General features: G+C 36.0%; 3 protein-coding genes across 3 annotated transcripts; all 3 read left to right on the top strand.

Annotated features, from left to right (window-relative positions):
* The first annotated feature begins 1948 nt into the window (after window positions 1–1948).
* On the top strand, window positions 1949–3038 carry LOC110904539 (very-long-chain enoyl-CoA reductase). Its single transcript, XM_022150384.2, has 2 exons — window positions 1949–2348; window positions 2427–3038. The coding sequence occupies exons 1-2, from the start codon at window positions 2025–2027 to the stop codon at window positions 2898–2900; spliced, it is 798 nt and encodes a 265-aa protein (XP_022006076.1). The 5' UTR covers window positions 1949–2024; the 3' UTR covers window positions 2901–3038.
* A 1085-nt stretch (window positions 3039–4123) lies between these two features.
* LOC110907666 (probable inactive poly [ADP-ribose] polymerase SRO2) lies at window positions 4124–6295 on the top strand. Its single transcript, XM_022152614.1, has 2 exons — window positions 4124–4171; window positions 5840–6295. The coding sequence occupies exons 1-2, from the start codon at window positions 4124–4126 to the stop codon at window positions 6293–6295; spliced, it is 504 nt and encodes a 167-aa protein (XP_022008306.1).
* A 3692-nt stretch (window positions 6296–9987) lies between these two features.
* LOC110906149 (glycine-rich RNA-binding protein 4, mitochondrial) lies at window positions 9988–11028 on the top strand. Its single transcript, XM_022151409.2, has 4 exons — window positions 9988–10147; window positions 10242–10310; window positions 10574–10680; window positions 10749–11028. The coding sequence occupies exons 1-4, from the start codon at window positions 10039–10041 to the stop codon at window positions 10857–10859; spliced, it is 396 nt and encodes a 131-aa protein (XP_022007101.1). The 5' UTR covers window positions 9988–10038; the 3' UTR covers window positions 10860–11028.
* Window positions 11029–17305: the final 6277 nt, after the last annotated feature.

A 17305-nucleotide genomic window follows, 5' to 3' on the forward strand; every position in this document is an offset into this window, starting at 1 on the left:
GGACCCAGATGCAAAAGGTTTGAGATTTGGATTAAAGTGGCAAAACTGCCCAAACCTCAAGGACCAAAATGGCAATTTACTCTTAATTCTATTATACCCATTTTAACATAATGCCCACATCCCCACTACACCCATTTTAGAAAAACGTCCCATAATGCCCCATTGCTGGGCTGACTGAACAGCCACATGACGCAAAACGCTCAAGGATAAAGTGTCTTCCACTACGCATGGTCTCATAGACCCACACTAGTGTCTAGAAGCTTTCTTCTGTTTTTGCTCCTTCGATAATTAATTAACAACCCTTATTCTTTTTTTTTTTTTTGAAATAGTTAGAATTGCACATTGTTCCTTTATGTTTGGCAAACTTACCATCCTAAAACTTAATATGTAGGATATACCATCATATTTATACTCCTGAAAACCACAACAACAACATCAAAATAAAGTTCCAGAAAAGAAATAACAAAATCAGATGAAAAAAATTGGGTGCCATAAGCGATCAAGTTGTAGCATTCTAACTAGAAACCCAAAAATTAGGTAAACTGTGTCAAGTACTCAAGTTCTTGATTACTATTTAATATGGGTATTAATACAATTAAATGGCAATCTAATATGCGACTTTTTCCATGGAAAAAATACCTTACTCTTTGAAACTTTGTGAATATTTCATTTGTTATTCTTTAAAGTTATCATATACTTGATGTTTATTAATTTTAAGTTTATATAAAATAACATTTATTTTTTTATAACTTTTAATATATCACAGTTTATATAAATTTAAATGAGTTGTCACGATATTTTATTTTTATATACATTATGTAAATTTTATATTAACTTGTGCCATATAATTAAGCGTGGAAACCGTTCACCCATTTCCAAGAGGGAGCAAAAAAATCCTCATTTATTTTGCCTTTAAAGAGAAACGAAGTTATATTATATGCGATTCTCCAAATTTGTGGACTAATTAAATTATATCAGATATAACTTATAACTTAACAAGTCCACAAATTTGGAGAATCACTAATTAGACATAAAATAAGTTTGTTTCTTTTTTAAGGCAAAACAACAAAATACACGGTTATTTTTAACAATGTCCCCAATAAATTAAAGAATCACATGCAATGTCAGTACATAGTCATTTCAAATGGGGATTTAGATTTTTGTGTCAAAAGTTGCTAGTTGAAATGGCGAGTTGTCATAAATTGTCGCTTCAAAGGGCGAGTTGTCATAATTTTCCATTTGAAATGGCGATTTGTCATAAATTGTATATTAAGATGTTTTATTTAGTATTGTAATATAAACAAGTACAAGGGTCTTGTAAGTCAATGTCGTATATTGTATAGGTGTGTCATATCTTTGGAACGACGCATCTCTTTCTTTGTATATAAGTGATGAACACATACTATACAAGGGTTATGAACCCGAATCATTCATTTAACATAGAAACCCTTTTGATTCTTTGTGTTTGATCCTGGAGACTTTGATCGTTTGGTATCAATTTTAAACAAGAATTAGTATCAGAGGTCAAGGTTTCTGCACAAAATCATCATCTTCATCCCTGAACCTGTTCTTTTCAAATTCATAAAATTAGAATCACTAATAATCATAACTCTTACCCAGGTTTGAACCTGAGACTTTTTGTCACATGCCTTTACCAAGTGAGCTATCCATATTCACAAAATATAATTCTATTAATTTAAATAAACATGAGTATTCTAGTTATATATTTTGAATTCAAGGAACTGAAAATCGAAATATCAAACATTTTAAATTCAACCAATAAACAACGCCTGTTTCACAGACTCACACTAGTGTCTAGAAGCTTTCTTCTGTTTTTTCTCCTTCGATAATTAATTAACAGCCCTTATTTTCTTTTCTTTGAAATAGTTATAATTGCACATTGTTCCTTTATGTTTGGCAAACCTACAATCCTAAAACTTAACACTTGTAGGATATACCATCATATTTATACTCCTGAAAACAACAACAACAACAAAATAAAGTTCCAGAAAAGAAATAAAAAAATGGCGATTTTCTCCTTATTCTTATTTCCATCACCACCTTCCTTGTTCATCATGGCATTGTCTATTATAATCTTGCTGTCACTCACAATTTCTGGTTATACGGAAATGAACGGCAAACAGAAGCAGTATGCCAAGTTTTTCGATACCATTTCATCAAAAAAAGAAGAAAATAATAAGTTGCTAAGTAGAAATGGAATGCTTGTATTTTATACACCTTCGTTCATCGTGTGTCTTGCCGCTTTAACCATTCTTCCACATCAAGATCTTCGAGTCATTATGGTTGAATATGTTCTCACACTTCATTTCTTCAAACGAATTCTTGAGGTACACGTTTTATTTATCTTCGGTTTAACTTTTATCACAAGTTTTTTAAGTTATAGGTTTTGGCTGTTTGGTTTATAGGTTCTATTTGTTCACAAGTTTAGTGGTTTCATGACGGTTGACGCTGCTATAACCATTGGCGTAAGCTATTGTGTGTCCACTGCGACAATGATTTACGCTCAATATTTATCTCAAGAACTACCCGAGCCTTCAGTTGATCTCAAATATGTTGGCCTTGTGGTGTTCTTGATTGGAATAACCGGAAACTTTTATCATCATTATATTCTTTCTAATTTAAGAAAGAGAGGTGATAAAGAGTACAAGATCCCGAAAGGCGGATTATTTGATTTGATTATATGCGCACACTATTTCTTTGAGGTCGTCACGTTCATTGGAGTTTTGTGCATTTCTCAAACAACGTTTACGCTTTGTTTCACTCTAGGCACGATATTCTTGTTGATGGGGAGGAGCCATGCTACTCGAGAGTGGTACATTTCAAAGTTTGGAGAAAAGTTTCGCAAGGATATCAAGGCTATAATTCCATATTTGTTTTAGATAGCCGTGACCCATGGTTGAGACCGAAAAATGTTCATTAGATGGCCATAGTAGGTATTAATGGTTATGTGAAGTTGCCATCTCGAATAAATAATTAAGCATTTGTTGGTAAAATAATTGCAATTACAACTTTTAAGGCATGTGTTTATGGTTAGCGAGTGTTAGCTCTCATTTCACCACCGCTTTTTCAACCTCCTCACTCTTTCAATCACTCAACATGTGATAGGGACTCAACATGTGATAGGGCTTACAATTTAAGACACGGGCCTGTTAACATGACACAAAACGATATGTTTTAAATATATTTCGTGTTTTGGCTTAAAGTTAAGATTTCATGTCTTAAACAGTTCGACACCTTTAAGACACAATAAAGTTGTGTCTAAATAGGTTAAAGACTTGTTAACTTGTTAGTGACCTTTTAATTTGTATTAATGGATTCTATGATTTGAATTTTATGATTTTTTATTTTAAATTTGCTAGGGATTAATATGTTAAGGATTGTGTATAAATTAATACTTTGATGAACTTTTTGTTTCACTAAAACAGATTCCTAAATATGAGATATTTATTGTGTCCGTAAACAGGTCGCGTCCGTGTTTGGAAAAAAAATGACACGATAAGTTATGGTATCGTGTTCGCGTCTCATCTCAGGTCATCGTGGAGGATTTTTTTCCTACGGGTTCATAAATATTTAAGAAATGCACAACCGATTGTCAATCACTAAGTCTTTTATTTTATTTTGTCCCGGTTAAGTGGTCCGGGTCGGGTCACATAAACAAAATAGCAAAAATCAATTTAACAAATAATTAATAAAATATACATCAATCGATATAAAAAGTAAATTTGCTATCTCAGAGTTTCATTTTTTGAAACATATTTATTAAATCATTTATTTAAATCTTTCTTAGAAAATCATTTTTAATAAAACAAATGCAACTATCACTTGATGTTGATGACAAGTTGCGTTAAGCATTTAAGTAAATAAAGGAAAACAAACATACCTCTTTCGGCGAGGAAGAGGTGGCGTCCGACGAGTTGGGGAGAGATGTAAAAGATTCTACGTACGGTTCGGTGTTAAGTTTTCCAAGGGTTCAGCGTCAACTGTCAAGGTATCTAAGGGGACCCGGGGTGGGGAAGTTTTTGTACGTGATGGAATATGTTCACGCGTGAACATTCACGCGTGGAACTTGTATGCCGTTAAACTTTTGACGCGTTATCTTTTAATGGTTGTGAGGGAAATTGTTGGTTGGGGGAAATTGTTGGGTGTGATGGTGAGTGATGAGTATTTCCACTAAAAAAGGTTGTGAGTGATGGAATAAAGCTCGATGATGTGGCGGAACTTGATTGGAAGTTGTGAGTGATAAATGGGTGGTGAGTGATAACCACCCCTACCCCTTTAAGGGTTCAGTGTAAAAGATTCTATGGATGTGATGTCGAAATTTCTACCAAGGTCACATAACACTAAATAATTTGGCTGCCATAAGTGATCAAGTTGTAGCATTCTAACTAGAAACCCAAAAATTAGGTAAATTGTGTCAAGTACTCACGTTCCCTGTTACAATTTAAAATGGGTATTAACAATTATAATAAAGTTTACGTACAAAGTGGCTTATCGTACAAAACGTATAAAAGACGTGAAAAAAACTAAAAAAACGCGGTGACATTTTCGTAATTATTTACTCGTAGAGTAATTATCAAAATTACTCTACAAATGATTCTGTAGAGTAATTTTGATCTTGTAGAGTATCATAATTACTCTACAAATGATCTTGTATGGTAATTTTATCTTGTAAGGTAATTTTGTAGAGTATCATAATTACTCTACAAATGATTTTGTAGAGTAATTTTGAACTGTATGTTGTTTGATAAATTTGCAGAGTAATTTTAATACATTTATAAAGTAATTTTGGTGCAAAGTAATTTTGATACACTTATAGAGTAATTTTGATAATTACCCTACATGATCAAAATTACTCTACAAGAACATTTTACAAAATTACTTTACAAGATAATTTATAGAGTAATTTTGATAATTACTAATAATCACGAAAATGTCACCGTGTTTTTTAGCAAAACCTTCATTTCGTACATTTTGTCAATTTAATATGAATCTTACTTTTGAAATTTTGTTAACATTTCATTTGTTATTTTTTAAAGTTATCATATACTTGATGTTTATTAATTTTAAGTTTTATATAAAATAACATTTATTTTTTATAACTTTTAATATATCACAGTTTATATAAATTCAAATGTGTTGTCACAATATTTTATTTTTATATACATTATGTAAATTTTATATTAGAGTAAACTGCCATTTTGGTCCCTGTGGTTTGGCCAGTTTTGCCACTTTAGTCCAAATCTCAAACTTATTACATCCAGGGCCCTGCGGTTTGCATTTTGTTGCCATTTTAGTCCAAAAGTGAAATTTGACCAGAATCCCCAATTTCAACCCCCTGTTTTGTCCTTATCTTCAGGGGCAAAATGGTCATTTATGAATTATTATAACAAATTATTAATTAAATTAAAATAAATAATCCCTTTATCCCTTTATCTTCTTCACAAATGAAACATCATCTTCTTCACAAATGAATCCCAAATCCCTTTATCTTCTTCACATCATCTTCTGCAGTGCCACCACCATCACTCCTCTCCCCTCTTTCTATCCTAGCCACCACACACACCGGCCACCACTCCTCCACCCGCACCCACAGGAGATCGGCACATCTCCTCCCAAAAAGCCCTAATTACTACCGATAATCAACGACAAAAAGCTACTGGAAGAAGATCACCACCTCCTCCTTCACCTGCTCCGCCGGTTCTCTCTCTCTCTCTCTCTCTCTCTCTCTCCTCCCCTGATTTTCACTACTGGCATGATTTGGGTGTGGGTAATGGCTCAAATTTGCCGGTTTTGATGATGTTCTGATTTTCTGGAGAAGGTGACCGGAGATAGTTCAGATGATGAAAGTGAAAGTGAAGGTGATTCTTCAACAGTTTCTGATTGCGAGAGTGTAGTTTCTGGAACTGGAGTTATTGATCGAACCGGATTGGTTCAGTTGGATGAGAGTGACAAATTGGGTGAGATTATTGAGAAGAAATTTGTTGCTAGATTGAGTTACGTCGGGATTGATGTTCGAGTTGAGTATATTCATCGGAATATGTTTAATGCTAGTGAGATTGCTCAAGCTAGGTTGAGTAGCTTTCAGATTTATACGAAATCTGTGGAGAAAAAGAATGGTGGAGATGCGAATGTTAAGTATGCTTGGTTTCGTGGTTCAAAGGATGAGATTCATAAGATTGTTGTTTATGGATTTGGGTTTGATAATGTTCGGAAGAATGATGGTTTTGGTCATGGAGTTGTTCTCTCTGCTGATCATTCTCCTCTGGAAAGGTAGTTTGATCTTAATTCATGTCTTGAGTTTACTATCATTACATTGGTTTAGGTGACGGTAATGGCTCAGATCGGACGGAGATGATAGTGGTGCGCCGTGAGAGATGGTGGTTCAGATATGCCGGTTTTGATGATCTTGATTTTCTAGGTTTTGATGATGATGTTTGAAGATGAATTTTCTGGGTTTGATGATGATGTTTGAAGATGAATTTTCTGGGTTTGATGATGATGTTTGAAGATGAATTTTCTAGGTTTGATGATGATGTTTGAAGATTGCTCAAGATGAATTTTCTGGGTTTGATGATGATGTTTGAAGATTGCTCAAGATGAATTTTCTGGGTTTGATGATGATGTTCTAAGATGATGTTCTTGATCTGGTTTTAATTGCAAAAAAAAATGGAATTTAAAAAATGACCAAAATGCCCCTGCACTAAAGGACAAAATAATCAGTTTTCAACAGTCAAAATAGAGAGTTTTTTGATTTTGGACCAAAATGGCAATAAAATGCAAACCACAGGGCCCTGGATGTAATAAGTTTGAGATTTGGACTAAAGTGGCAAAACTGGCCAAACCACAAGGACCAAAATGGCAGTTTACTCTTTATATTAACTTGTGCCATATAATTAAGTTTAGAAAGTGTTCGCCCATTTCCAAGAGGGAGCAAAAAAAAAATCCCTCATTATATAGTGTAGGTTGATTTGTCGGCGATTACGATTCGCCCATTCTAGTCTTCCTTGTAAAACTGTATTCAAAGGTTTAAATCAGAAACATAGTAACCTATAGAAGGCTTTGATTAGTTGATCCGTTGAAGGTTGTCTTGAAGGCTTGAATACGTAAAATAAAGCTGAGATACACATGTCACGGTCCTCACGAGTGCACGGTGCCACTACAAATGGCAACTCTATCGCAATTACAATCGAATCGTATCAGGTTTGAGACACTTGACTTTGTTTAATAGGGTTTTAACATTTTTTTTTTACTTCAATATTAGATTTATATCGGTTATAAGGTTACTCCTATATTTACTTTTAGAAATTATGCATCCTAAATACTATTTGGTAGTCAAAAACATAAAAAGAGAAAAATAGATGAAAATTTTATAAAGTTCTAAATTGGGGCTCCTAATCAGTTTATCTATAGAAACCCACAAGCTTCTTCTAAACAACATTGTTGATGACATCGTTGTTGACCATAAATTTAACTTGTAAATTAGGTCATTTCGTTATAGTAGTTTTGTTTTGTTTATTATTATAACAATTATTGTCATATTAATGAATTATGTTTATACGTATAAGTTTATATATTATGAGGCCATTTTTACTTGACGCATAACATATGTAGGGCTACAAATGAATCGAACATTCAGCGAATAGTTCTTGAATCGTTCGGCGTGAAGTTCATTTGTGTTCCTACGTTTAATAAATGAACGAACACGAATAAGAAATTTCATTATATGTTTAGTCAAATGAACAACATGAACTAAGGTCGTGTTAGTTCATTTAGGTTCGTGAACGTTCGAAGAAAACGTGTTCGTTTATGTTCACTTGTGTTCGATAATTTAGTAGGATTTTTGTTTTTTCATATTTTATGTAAGTAATTCAAAATTCCCGCTAACTAAATATGCAATAAATATTAGTGCTTTGTAGTTTATTTAAAAATTTTAATATATGTTAGGGTAGTGTATTTTGGGTGGATCCATGTAATGTTTGTGATGCAAGATGTCATTTTATTCGAAATTTAATATATGTTTGTTTCTGTTTTTAAATGCTTGCTTGCGTTTATTTGTGTTAATTACCTAAAATTAACGAACGAACACGAACCCATTCTTTTTCTTAACGAATGAACAACCTAAAATCTCGTTCGGTAAGTGTTTATGAACAATTCGTGAACACATTTATTCCTTAACCAACAAACACGAACAAGACCTTATTCGTCTTCTTTCGGTTTGTTTGCAGCCCTATGCATAAGGCCTCTAATTTCCACGAACCAACTCTGTCAAACAATACATATGACTACAATCCAAATTTTGTTACTGCTAGTTACCTCTATTTAAAAGTTTAAGATCCGCCACTGAGCAACATACACAATCTCTGGTCAAGGTTTTTTTTTTTTTTTTTTTTGAAAATTAAACTTCAATAAAACACACCTCCAACCCAAATGGGCAAAAGGCCAATACAAAAAGGACCCCCGACCCAAACGGGCAAAGGGCAGACAGATTATAACATATACATCGGATATTTACATCACATCTTCCAATTGATATATTTACAAGAAGACCTATTTTTCACCCAAGCATAACCCCTAGCTTTAACTTCCGACATAATCTCTTGCGGACTTCTTCTGATCTAATTGAATACCAAGTTGTTTCTAGCTTTCCAGATACACCAAACAGAAGTAATAACCATACCGAGCATAATCTTTTTTTCTTTTTTCCCGAAAAGGCACGAGTTATGGGTATCCATTAAATCCTTGAAGGCGAAGATCGGGGGAATATTGCACCAATTACTAACAGCCGCCCATACCCGGGATGCCAGCGAACATGTCGTGAATAAGTAATCCATCGATTCCTCGTACTGGTCACAAAAAGGACACATAATAGACGTAATATCCACATTCCTTCTTTTCAAGTTAACTTTTGTAGCGAGCCTGTCCAGATTACCTGTCCATGCAATGATGTTACATTTTAGAGGAATCCATTTGCACCATTCGAATTTAGGGAGACCGCTAATACCCCTATCATTTATGCGTTCCTTTTTCACCAAGCTGACCGTGAAACCGCCCTGCTTGTCCATGTTCCAGAACCAATAATCCGCAACATTTGACAGTCTCACTCTGCTTAAAGCATCTAAATATTCCTGCCATTCTTTAAGTTTGGTTTCCGTCTCGGGCACTCTAGTCCAATTCCAAGAGTAGCCAGCGTTGTCTTGCTCCGTCTTAACTCTATCCGCAAGTGCAAAGTGATTATGTAATTGCACCATCAAACCTTCTACAAATACTAATGAATGCCCAAAAATACAATCAAACTATCATAGTACTTAAGAAGCTTAAGAAATGATAATACCGAGAATGTAACACGTCATATATCCTCGAAAATAAACAGATTTGCTTACTCATCATTGCAATTCCAAATATTTTTGTTGGACTAATCGTTTTCAATTCGGATTTAAAGTACTTACTCATGACCTCCTCTTGATGTCATATCCCTTTAGCATAAAAGATTCGTATTTCACGTAATCATATAGTTTTTAAAAAGTTACTATATGATAGTTTCAGAGCCACACCTTTGTCGCTCGGGACGGTAGAGCAAATCTTTGTAGGAATCCGTTCGTGCAAAATAAATAAAAACTTTTATTAACTTGAATTACAGTACAGTACAGGTTACAACTGAAATAAAATTAGAAACAAGAACAGAATTACAGAAAAATAAAAAGTTCTTGGTTGAGGATCGTGTTAGACACGGGTCCCTTAAAACAAATTTCGAATCTCCCAGTAGAACTCGTTTGTTTCCAGGGTACAACAGTCTAAGCAGTTGCACTCCCGGACTTGACAAAAACCCGAAGGTATACCTTGCTATAAACCAGACAAAATCATGGCTCTCTAACGTACCGACCGAGTGGGCCGGTCATAAGCCCAATATAACATTGGGCATGTGCGCATGATGGATGTATGTAATATTAATAGTGGCCCTTTTCTAGTGTTTATTAGTACTTGCAATCATAATAGCACCACCACCATTTCTGCAATAAAATGAGGAAGACAAGTTTGATACACTGCTTTGCGAGACAAGTAATCAGGTCATCTTCCTACTGCCGTTCTTTCTCTTCTTCTCCTTCCAACAATAAACTATTCGTCGCAGGTGATTACAATTTACAAACACTGATTGCTATGATTCTTGCACGTCTTTTGAACTCTGTACTCATTTTCTGAACCTTTATGATGTGGGCTTGAAGGTTTATCATGGTCAGTGGATGAAAAATCATTAAAAGAAGCATTCTCATCATTCGGAGAGGTTTCTGAAGGTAAACCATTCAAAGTATATACTTTGCTCACAAGTTGTTTGATGAAATGTTTCAATGAGAAACTGCATATAAAGTATCTGATCCGTACGTATAAAGAATTATAAGAACAATTTGGCTGATGGGTAACCTCAAATTTGGTTCAATACTTCAAATTAAGATAGCCTTGTTTGAAACTTGAATGGTAAAAACCATAGCTTTATGCAAGAATTATGTGTGTGATAACGTGTTGATGGCGAATGTCTGTTTCTTGATATTGTATGCAGTAAGGATCATGTACGATAAAGATAGTGGTAGGTCAAGAGGCTTCGGGTTTGTAAATTTCTCAAGAGAAGATGAAGCGAGTTCGGCTAAAGATGCCATGGATGGGAAGGTTTGTAATTACGCGTTTCCTTAACCAAAAATACATCTTGAAATGCATCTCATTTTATAAATTCACAGGCTTTGTTAGGAAGACCATTAAAGGTGAGCTTTGCACTGGACAAAGTCAACAGAGAACCGTTAAACACCCGCTACTCTAACAGAGGAACTACTTTCGGTCGTAGCCGCTGACACTATTTTCTTTCATATTAGCATGCCATGGTCATGTTTTCTCTTCAAGTAGCTTATGAACTGATGTTGTCTTGATTAGTATTGGTATATACTATACAATATGTTTATTCGCTTATACAATAAGTCTTTAAACATTTGTTGGATGATCACAATGGAAGTCCATTACATATGTGATTGTAGAACAGTAAATTCTAGTATGAAAACTATGCGAGTAATGTTTAACAATTACAACCGAAAATTGTTGATACACTTTCCTCAGTCTTTAGGTCATTGATTTGCTTTTGTTTGGCTAAAAGTTAGTTAAAGAACGTGTAAACAATAGCATAAATAGAGACATGTATAGGCTCTTAAGATTCATTTGTCAACACTTTACCCTTTATAGTTTGTTTAAGCCCTTTATCCCAATTCTTGACCCATTTGATGTTCAACTTGCAAGGATTCACCTTCAATTGTTTTCGGTCACACTTTAAATACGTTACACTCATTTTATAATACAAGTTTCACCTTCTGAGTTCAACTTTAACCATTCATTTAGGCTAATTTTAACACCAATTAGCATATTGAGTCAAATAAATGACTTTCAAAGGCATTTGACACAAAGTTCCCATTCAAGCCTTTAACCTCCTCCATATCTGATTCATATTATAATATATGTGATGCTTTAACATTCCACTCCCATCTTTGATTGACTATAACACCTTTATGTAAACGCCACCAAGTTAGTTCAAACTCCTCCAAATCACACTCTAATCATATCTTGATTTTAAACTTATGAACATGTCTATTTAATATCAACGATTTACATGCATCACCATGATTCTCCCGTTACTCCTACAAAATTGCATAATCTATATGGATTATAATTCCCCCCCCCCCCCCCTGTCACACCCCGAATTCCACGTGTCACCGGTGGGCCCGGTGTGGGGTACAGTGACGTAGTTGGCATCGTCATAGACAATCAACACAATATAATAATGCACAGCGGAAGCAGAATAGAAACATTTCAACTTTAATTAAAGTGCAATAATAAATATCACAGTCGTTGAAATGGATCCACAGGCGGATCAATAAAATACGATAAAATAATAGTTCAACAGATAAATGTCGTCCGAGTTTGCGAGACTATTGTGGACGCTCTCTAGGAAACAGCCAGCCTATTTCCGTATAGTACCTGCACTTAATCTTTTGGGAAAAATACGTCAGTTTACACTGGTAAATACAAATCGACCGACTCATTTTGAAAATGATTTAAAATATTTAAATGCACAAGGCATAAATATTTTTTTTTATTAACTTGGGATAATTATATAATATAAACTTGTGAACGATTTACATGCACTTATATCTCTGGTGGCCCGGGATCTACTGTCCGGGCTAGAGATTTAATTGACACACCACATCAAAGAGTTATACACGACGGGTGTACGCCTACACCCCGTGCTCTGGTCGTGGCCATCTCGTAAGATAATGCCAAGGATATCCGGGACATGGTCAACAACCCCCCAAAGCCTTTAAGTAAGACAAAACTGTTTAAACGAAATCACACAAGCTATTCAAGACTGAACACCCATAGGGAGCAGGACTTGTGCGCCCGATCAAGCGGTATTTTAAATACCGTACCCCAAGCCCGTATAGGGAAAATAAGTCAAAATGTATTTACCTGAGCAAGTATAAGTCACAAACGATAAGTGGTGGTAGCTTTTACCGGGCTTCCTAATCTGGAACAAAGGTTTATAATTTACCTATTAGATTCCTAACGGCCTTTTATTTAAGCTTAAGCTTTGACCGGTTAGTTTTAGGAGTGATACGGTTTACGCACGATTAAGCGAAAGACCGGATAGAATGTGATTTAGACCCGACAAGTTCGAATACTTGTATAATATGGGTATACTAAATACATTCTGGATTTTGAAGCAAAAACGATATCGTTTGACCCGTTTCGGTCAATTTACGCAAACTAGTTACGTAAACCGAACCGAACGCGAAAAGGGCGATACGGGTAGCCAAAAGATTCAAATGCAAGTTCCCTGAATTAATATGCTTAGAATATGATATTATATCAGTAAGTTATGTTCTATATTGCCCGGGATAATTTTAAACTCAATTTATGCCTTAGAAGGGCATTTTGGTCATTTAAAAGATAATAAAGGGATAAAATTAGAAATCTGAGTTCAGGGTCTGGTTCATACAGTAAATATACTTAATATAACATATTATATCAGTAGGGTATGACCCATATGTCAAATATATCATTTAGAACCAAACTATGCACCGTAGGGGCAATTTAGTAATTTCACAAGGGCTAAAAATGCCAAAACTGGAAACCTGAGTTCAAAATATCATACTTACTGTTATTATATGAAAATATGTGATTTACATCAGTAGGTATAAGTTTTATAGGTTTAAAACAAGTATAACGCTTTACTATGCGTTAGAACGCTAAAAATACGGTTTAAGGGCGTTTTCGGGTTTTCACAGTAAATCCGAGATTTTTATATTTCCAGAAGTCTTATAATAATTTATTCATCATATAAAATCAGTAGAAAAAGGTTTCGGGTCAAAAGGATGTGTAAAACTCATTTTATGGCTAAAACGGTCAAAACCGACATAAGCCGAAATGGCTAGGTGATCGAGGATCCGTTCAGCCAAAAATTAATTAAAAATCATCAAAATTCCCAGAATATTATATATAATCAGTTGGTAAAAAGTTTTGTACCAAAACGTGGCCAGAAACGGGTTCTACGCAAAAAGGACCGTTTATGTAAATTTATAATATAGTTTTACGCTAATGGCCATAACTCACAATCTGGACCACTAACTGATCCGAAACTTTCGGTGCAAGTTTATATAATAAAAATAAAGATTTCTATCCTTTCACTTTTCCAAAAATCCCGTTTTAAATCAAAAAGGGCAAAATAGTCAACCTTATGCATAAACCGGAAACAAGCATTCGAATAGGCTAAGCATAGACTCAATCAACGAAAATTCCAGAAAGTTTAACTAAAATAAAAGTAGTCAAAAATACTTTCCAATACAGATCTTGAACATGCATGTACGAATCCGAATCGATAGTCTACGAAATAATCGTTTTACAAGACTTTCGGTTCCGATTCGTGTCTACACTATAGATTGTCGAGTTGATGATGATTAAAACACATTCTTATATGTGTTACAAGTTATTTTCAATGATCAATCAGGTTGTATGTCATCTATATCATAAATCATGTCATTTTTCGCAAAAATCACTTCTGTTGACTTTTTAGAAATAGGTTTGACTCGACATTAAGCATGCATGTAGTGGGAATCAGTTAGTACCCTTTAGAGGGTTTGTTTCCCACATAAATACCAATCTATAACAAGTTTCAATTCGAGAAATTACTGAAAGAAATTCGTTTAATCAGAAAGTCAAAGGTTATGAACACCCAGTTTGACTTTTACTAATAATCAAAGCAAAAACGGATTATAGAACGAATTGAATGCTTACAATGGTCCTAAAGATGTTTAGTGGACACTAGAAGTCGGCCTTGATGATCAGTTTTCCTCCAGAGAAGCTTGCTTGAAGTTCTTGATAGAGAGCACTTTGGTTACAATGAAGAATGATCAAGAATTGATCAATAATCTGATTTAAATCAGAATTTTCGAGGCTCCTGTAGTTGTAGGCATGCATGACATGCTATTGGTGCAAAAGGAGGTGCAATTGAGCTGTTTACCACCCAAATTCGGACCCAAATAGACCCAAAACCGAATTCTGGTCGCTGGCAGTCCCACGCGGCCCGCTTGGGCTTTCCCAGGCGGGTCGCCTGACCCTTGTTTCAGCCAAACAACTTTCCAATGTTGACAGCTTTGACCCCTGAACTTGTACGTGATGTTTCGGCTACTTTTCTCGACCCGTAAACCCCCAAACTTGGTTTTTAAGAACCTTAGGACTTTTACCAACATGGTAATGCCCTCGGATAACTTTGCGCTCAACCGAAAAGTCCTGAATTCGACGTTGACGCTTTTAGTCCCTTAAGTACGGTTTTGGCCATAACTTTCTCATACGTTGACGAAACTTCATGAAATTTTTACCACATATTCTAGTGAGTATATTTTAGCTATACAAAGCTTCGGGTCTGCCAAAAGTTCACTCAGAGGTATAAATTAAACATGTTGACACTTTTGGCCCCTATAGTTTACAATACTTCACTTTTTGGGCAATTTCCGCGTCGTATGATCCATGAACCAACCGTTAAAGGTTATAAACATTATGTGGGGTTATCATAGAGTCTATTTATCCATTGTTGACACTTTGGACCCTTACGTTCCATAGTTTTCATTGTTTGTCACTTTTAGTCCCTCTAAAGTATGTTTTCACATAACGGAACCTTATGACACGTGTCAAGACATTATTGGACGGAATTTTTCGAGGTGTTACATCCTCACCCCCTTAAAGAAATCTCGACCCCGAGATTTATTCCAACAAATGGGGATATTTTTCTTTCATCGTGGATTCCACTTCCCACGTGTATTCGGGACCTCTACGGGCATCCCATTTGACCTTTACGATAGGCACGTGCTTCCTTCGAAGCTTCTTTACCTGTCGATCCTCGATCGACAAAGGTTTTTCGACAAACTTTAGACTTTCGTCTATGTGTATATCTGTATGCGGTATAACCAGTGAATCGTCAGCGAAACACTTCTTCAAATTACAGATGTGAAACACATTATGAATGGCACTAAGCTCTTCAGGTAAGTTTAACTTGTAAGCGACTGCCCCGACACGTTCGATTATCTCGAAAGGTCCTATGTATCTCGGGCTTAGCTTGCCTTTCTTTCCAAATCTCATCACACCTTTCCAAGGTGATACTTTAAGCAACACTTTTTCACCCACATCGAAGTGAAAATCTTTGCGCTTAGGATCCGCATAACTTTTCTGCCTATCCCTGGCAGCTTTCAAACGATCACGGATCTGAACGATCTTGTCTGTCGTCTCAAAGACGATATCTGGTCCAGACAACTGGACATCTCCAACTTCCGCCCAACAAATGGGCGATCTACACTTCCTACCGTATAGGGCCTCAAAAGGCGCAGCCTTTATGCTGGAATGGTAGCTATTGTTGTAGGAGAATTCAATCAGTGGTAGGTGCTTATCCCAACTACCACCTAAGTCGATCGCACATGCACGAAGCATGTCTTCCAGGGTTTGAATAGTACGCTCACTCTGACCATCAGTCTGAGGATGGTAGGCCGTACTAAAATTCAAACGAGTGCCCAACGACTGTTGGAAACTCTTCCAAAAATGCGACGTATATCTAGTATCTCTATCAGAGATAATAGATATAGGTATACCATGTAGCGCTACTATCTTATCGACGTATAATTGAGCCAACATATCTGAGCTATACGTCTCTTTGATGGGTAGAAAATGAGCTGACTTAGTCAGTCTGTCAACTATGACCCATATGGTATCATTTCCCTTTTTCGTTTTCGGCAACTTGGTGATAAAATCCATTGTCACCATTTCCCACTTCCATTTGGGAATTTCAGGTTGTTGAAGCAAACCTGACGGCTTCTGATGCTCAGCCTTGACTTGCGCACAAGTCAAACATTTGGCCACATACTCGGCCACGGACTTTTTCAAACCAATCCACCAGTAGTTTGATTTCAAATCCTGGTACATCTTATCAGCTCCAGGATGAACTGAGTATTTAGAGCTGTGGGCCTCCTGGAGGATAACATCCCGAAGTCCTCCATATACTGGGACCCATATTCGTCCGTTTAGGCGTAGCATTCCATCTTTGTCGTGGGATAACTGCTCCTCAGTTACTCCCAACTTTTCTGCCGGATAGTTAGCTTCCAGCACAGCTTCCTTCTGTGCAGCTAACACCCTTTCATTCAAATTATTTCTAATTTCAATGCGCTTGGCATTGATTCTGATCGGTTTCACCCTTTCCTTTCTGCTTAAGGCGTCGGCAACCACATTTGCCTTGCCTGGATGGTATCGTATCTCGCAATCATAGTCATTGAGAGTTTCCATCCATCGCCTTTGACGCATGTTCAATTCCTTCTGATTGAACAGATGCTGAAGACTCTTGTGATCCGAATAAATGATACACTTGGTTCCATACAAGTAGTGTCTCCATAGCTTCAAAGCAAATACAACCGCACCCAATTCCAAATCGTGGGTGGTGTAGTTCTTCTCGTGCACCTTTAGCTGGCGAGAAGCATAGGCAATGACTTTGCCTTTCTGCATGAGTACACAACCCATGCCAGTGTGTGATGCGTCACAGTACACCACAAATTCATCTATACCATCGGGCAATGTCAATACTGGCGCATTGCTCAGCTTCTGCTTCAGGATGTCAAAGGATTCCTGCTGCTTAGGGCCCCAATCAAACTTAATCTTCTTACGGGTCAATGAGGTTAGGGGCGCAGCAATCCTTGAGAAGTTCTCGATGAATCTTCTG

Source organism: Helianthus annuus, chromosome 14, assembly GCF_002127325.2.
Source record: "Helianthus annuus cultivar XRQ/B chromosome 14, HanXRQr2.0-SUNRISE, whole genome shotgun sequence".
NCBI lineage: Eukaryota > Viridiplantae > Streptophyta > Magnoliopsida > Asterales > Asteraceae > Helianthus > Helianthus annuus.

Bases quoted from the DNA above. Each gene is read 5' to 3' on its own strand.
- LOC110904539 (XM_022150384.2), top strand. From the start codon at position 2,025: ATGGCGATTTTCTCCTTATTCTTATTTCCATCACCACCTTCCTTGTTC. The intron at 2,349-2,426 runs GTACACGTTTTA...TTTGGTTTATAG, and splicing joins TCTTCAAACGAATTCTTGAG to GTTCTATTTGTTCACAAGTT.
- LOC110907666 (XM_022152614.1), top strand. From the start codon at position 4,124: ATGGTTGTGAGGGAAATTGTTGGTTGGGGGAAATTGTTGGGTGTGATG. The intron at 4,172-5,839 runs GTGAGTGATGAG...TTTCTGGAGAAG, and splicing joins GGAAATTGTTGGGTGTGATG to GTGACCGGAGATAGTTCAGA.
- LOC110906149 (XM_022151409.2), top strand. From the start codon at position 10,039: ATGAGGAAGACAAGTTTGATACACTGCTTTGCGAGACAAGTAATCAGG. The intron at 10,311-10,573 runs GTAAACCATTCA...TATTGTATGCAG, and splicing joins ATTCGGAGAGGTTTCTGAAG to TAAGGATCATGTACGATAAA. The intron at 10,681-10,748 runs GTTTGTAATTAC...ATAAATTCACAG, and splicing joins AAGATGCCATGGATGGGAAG to GCTTTGTTAGGAAGACCATT.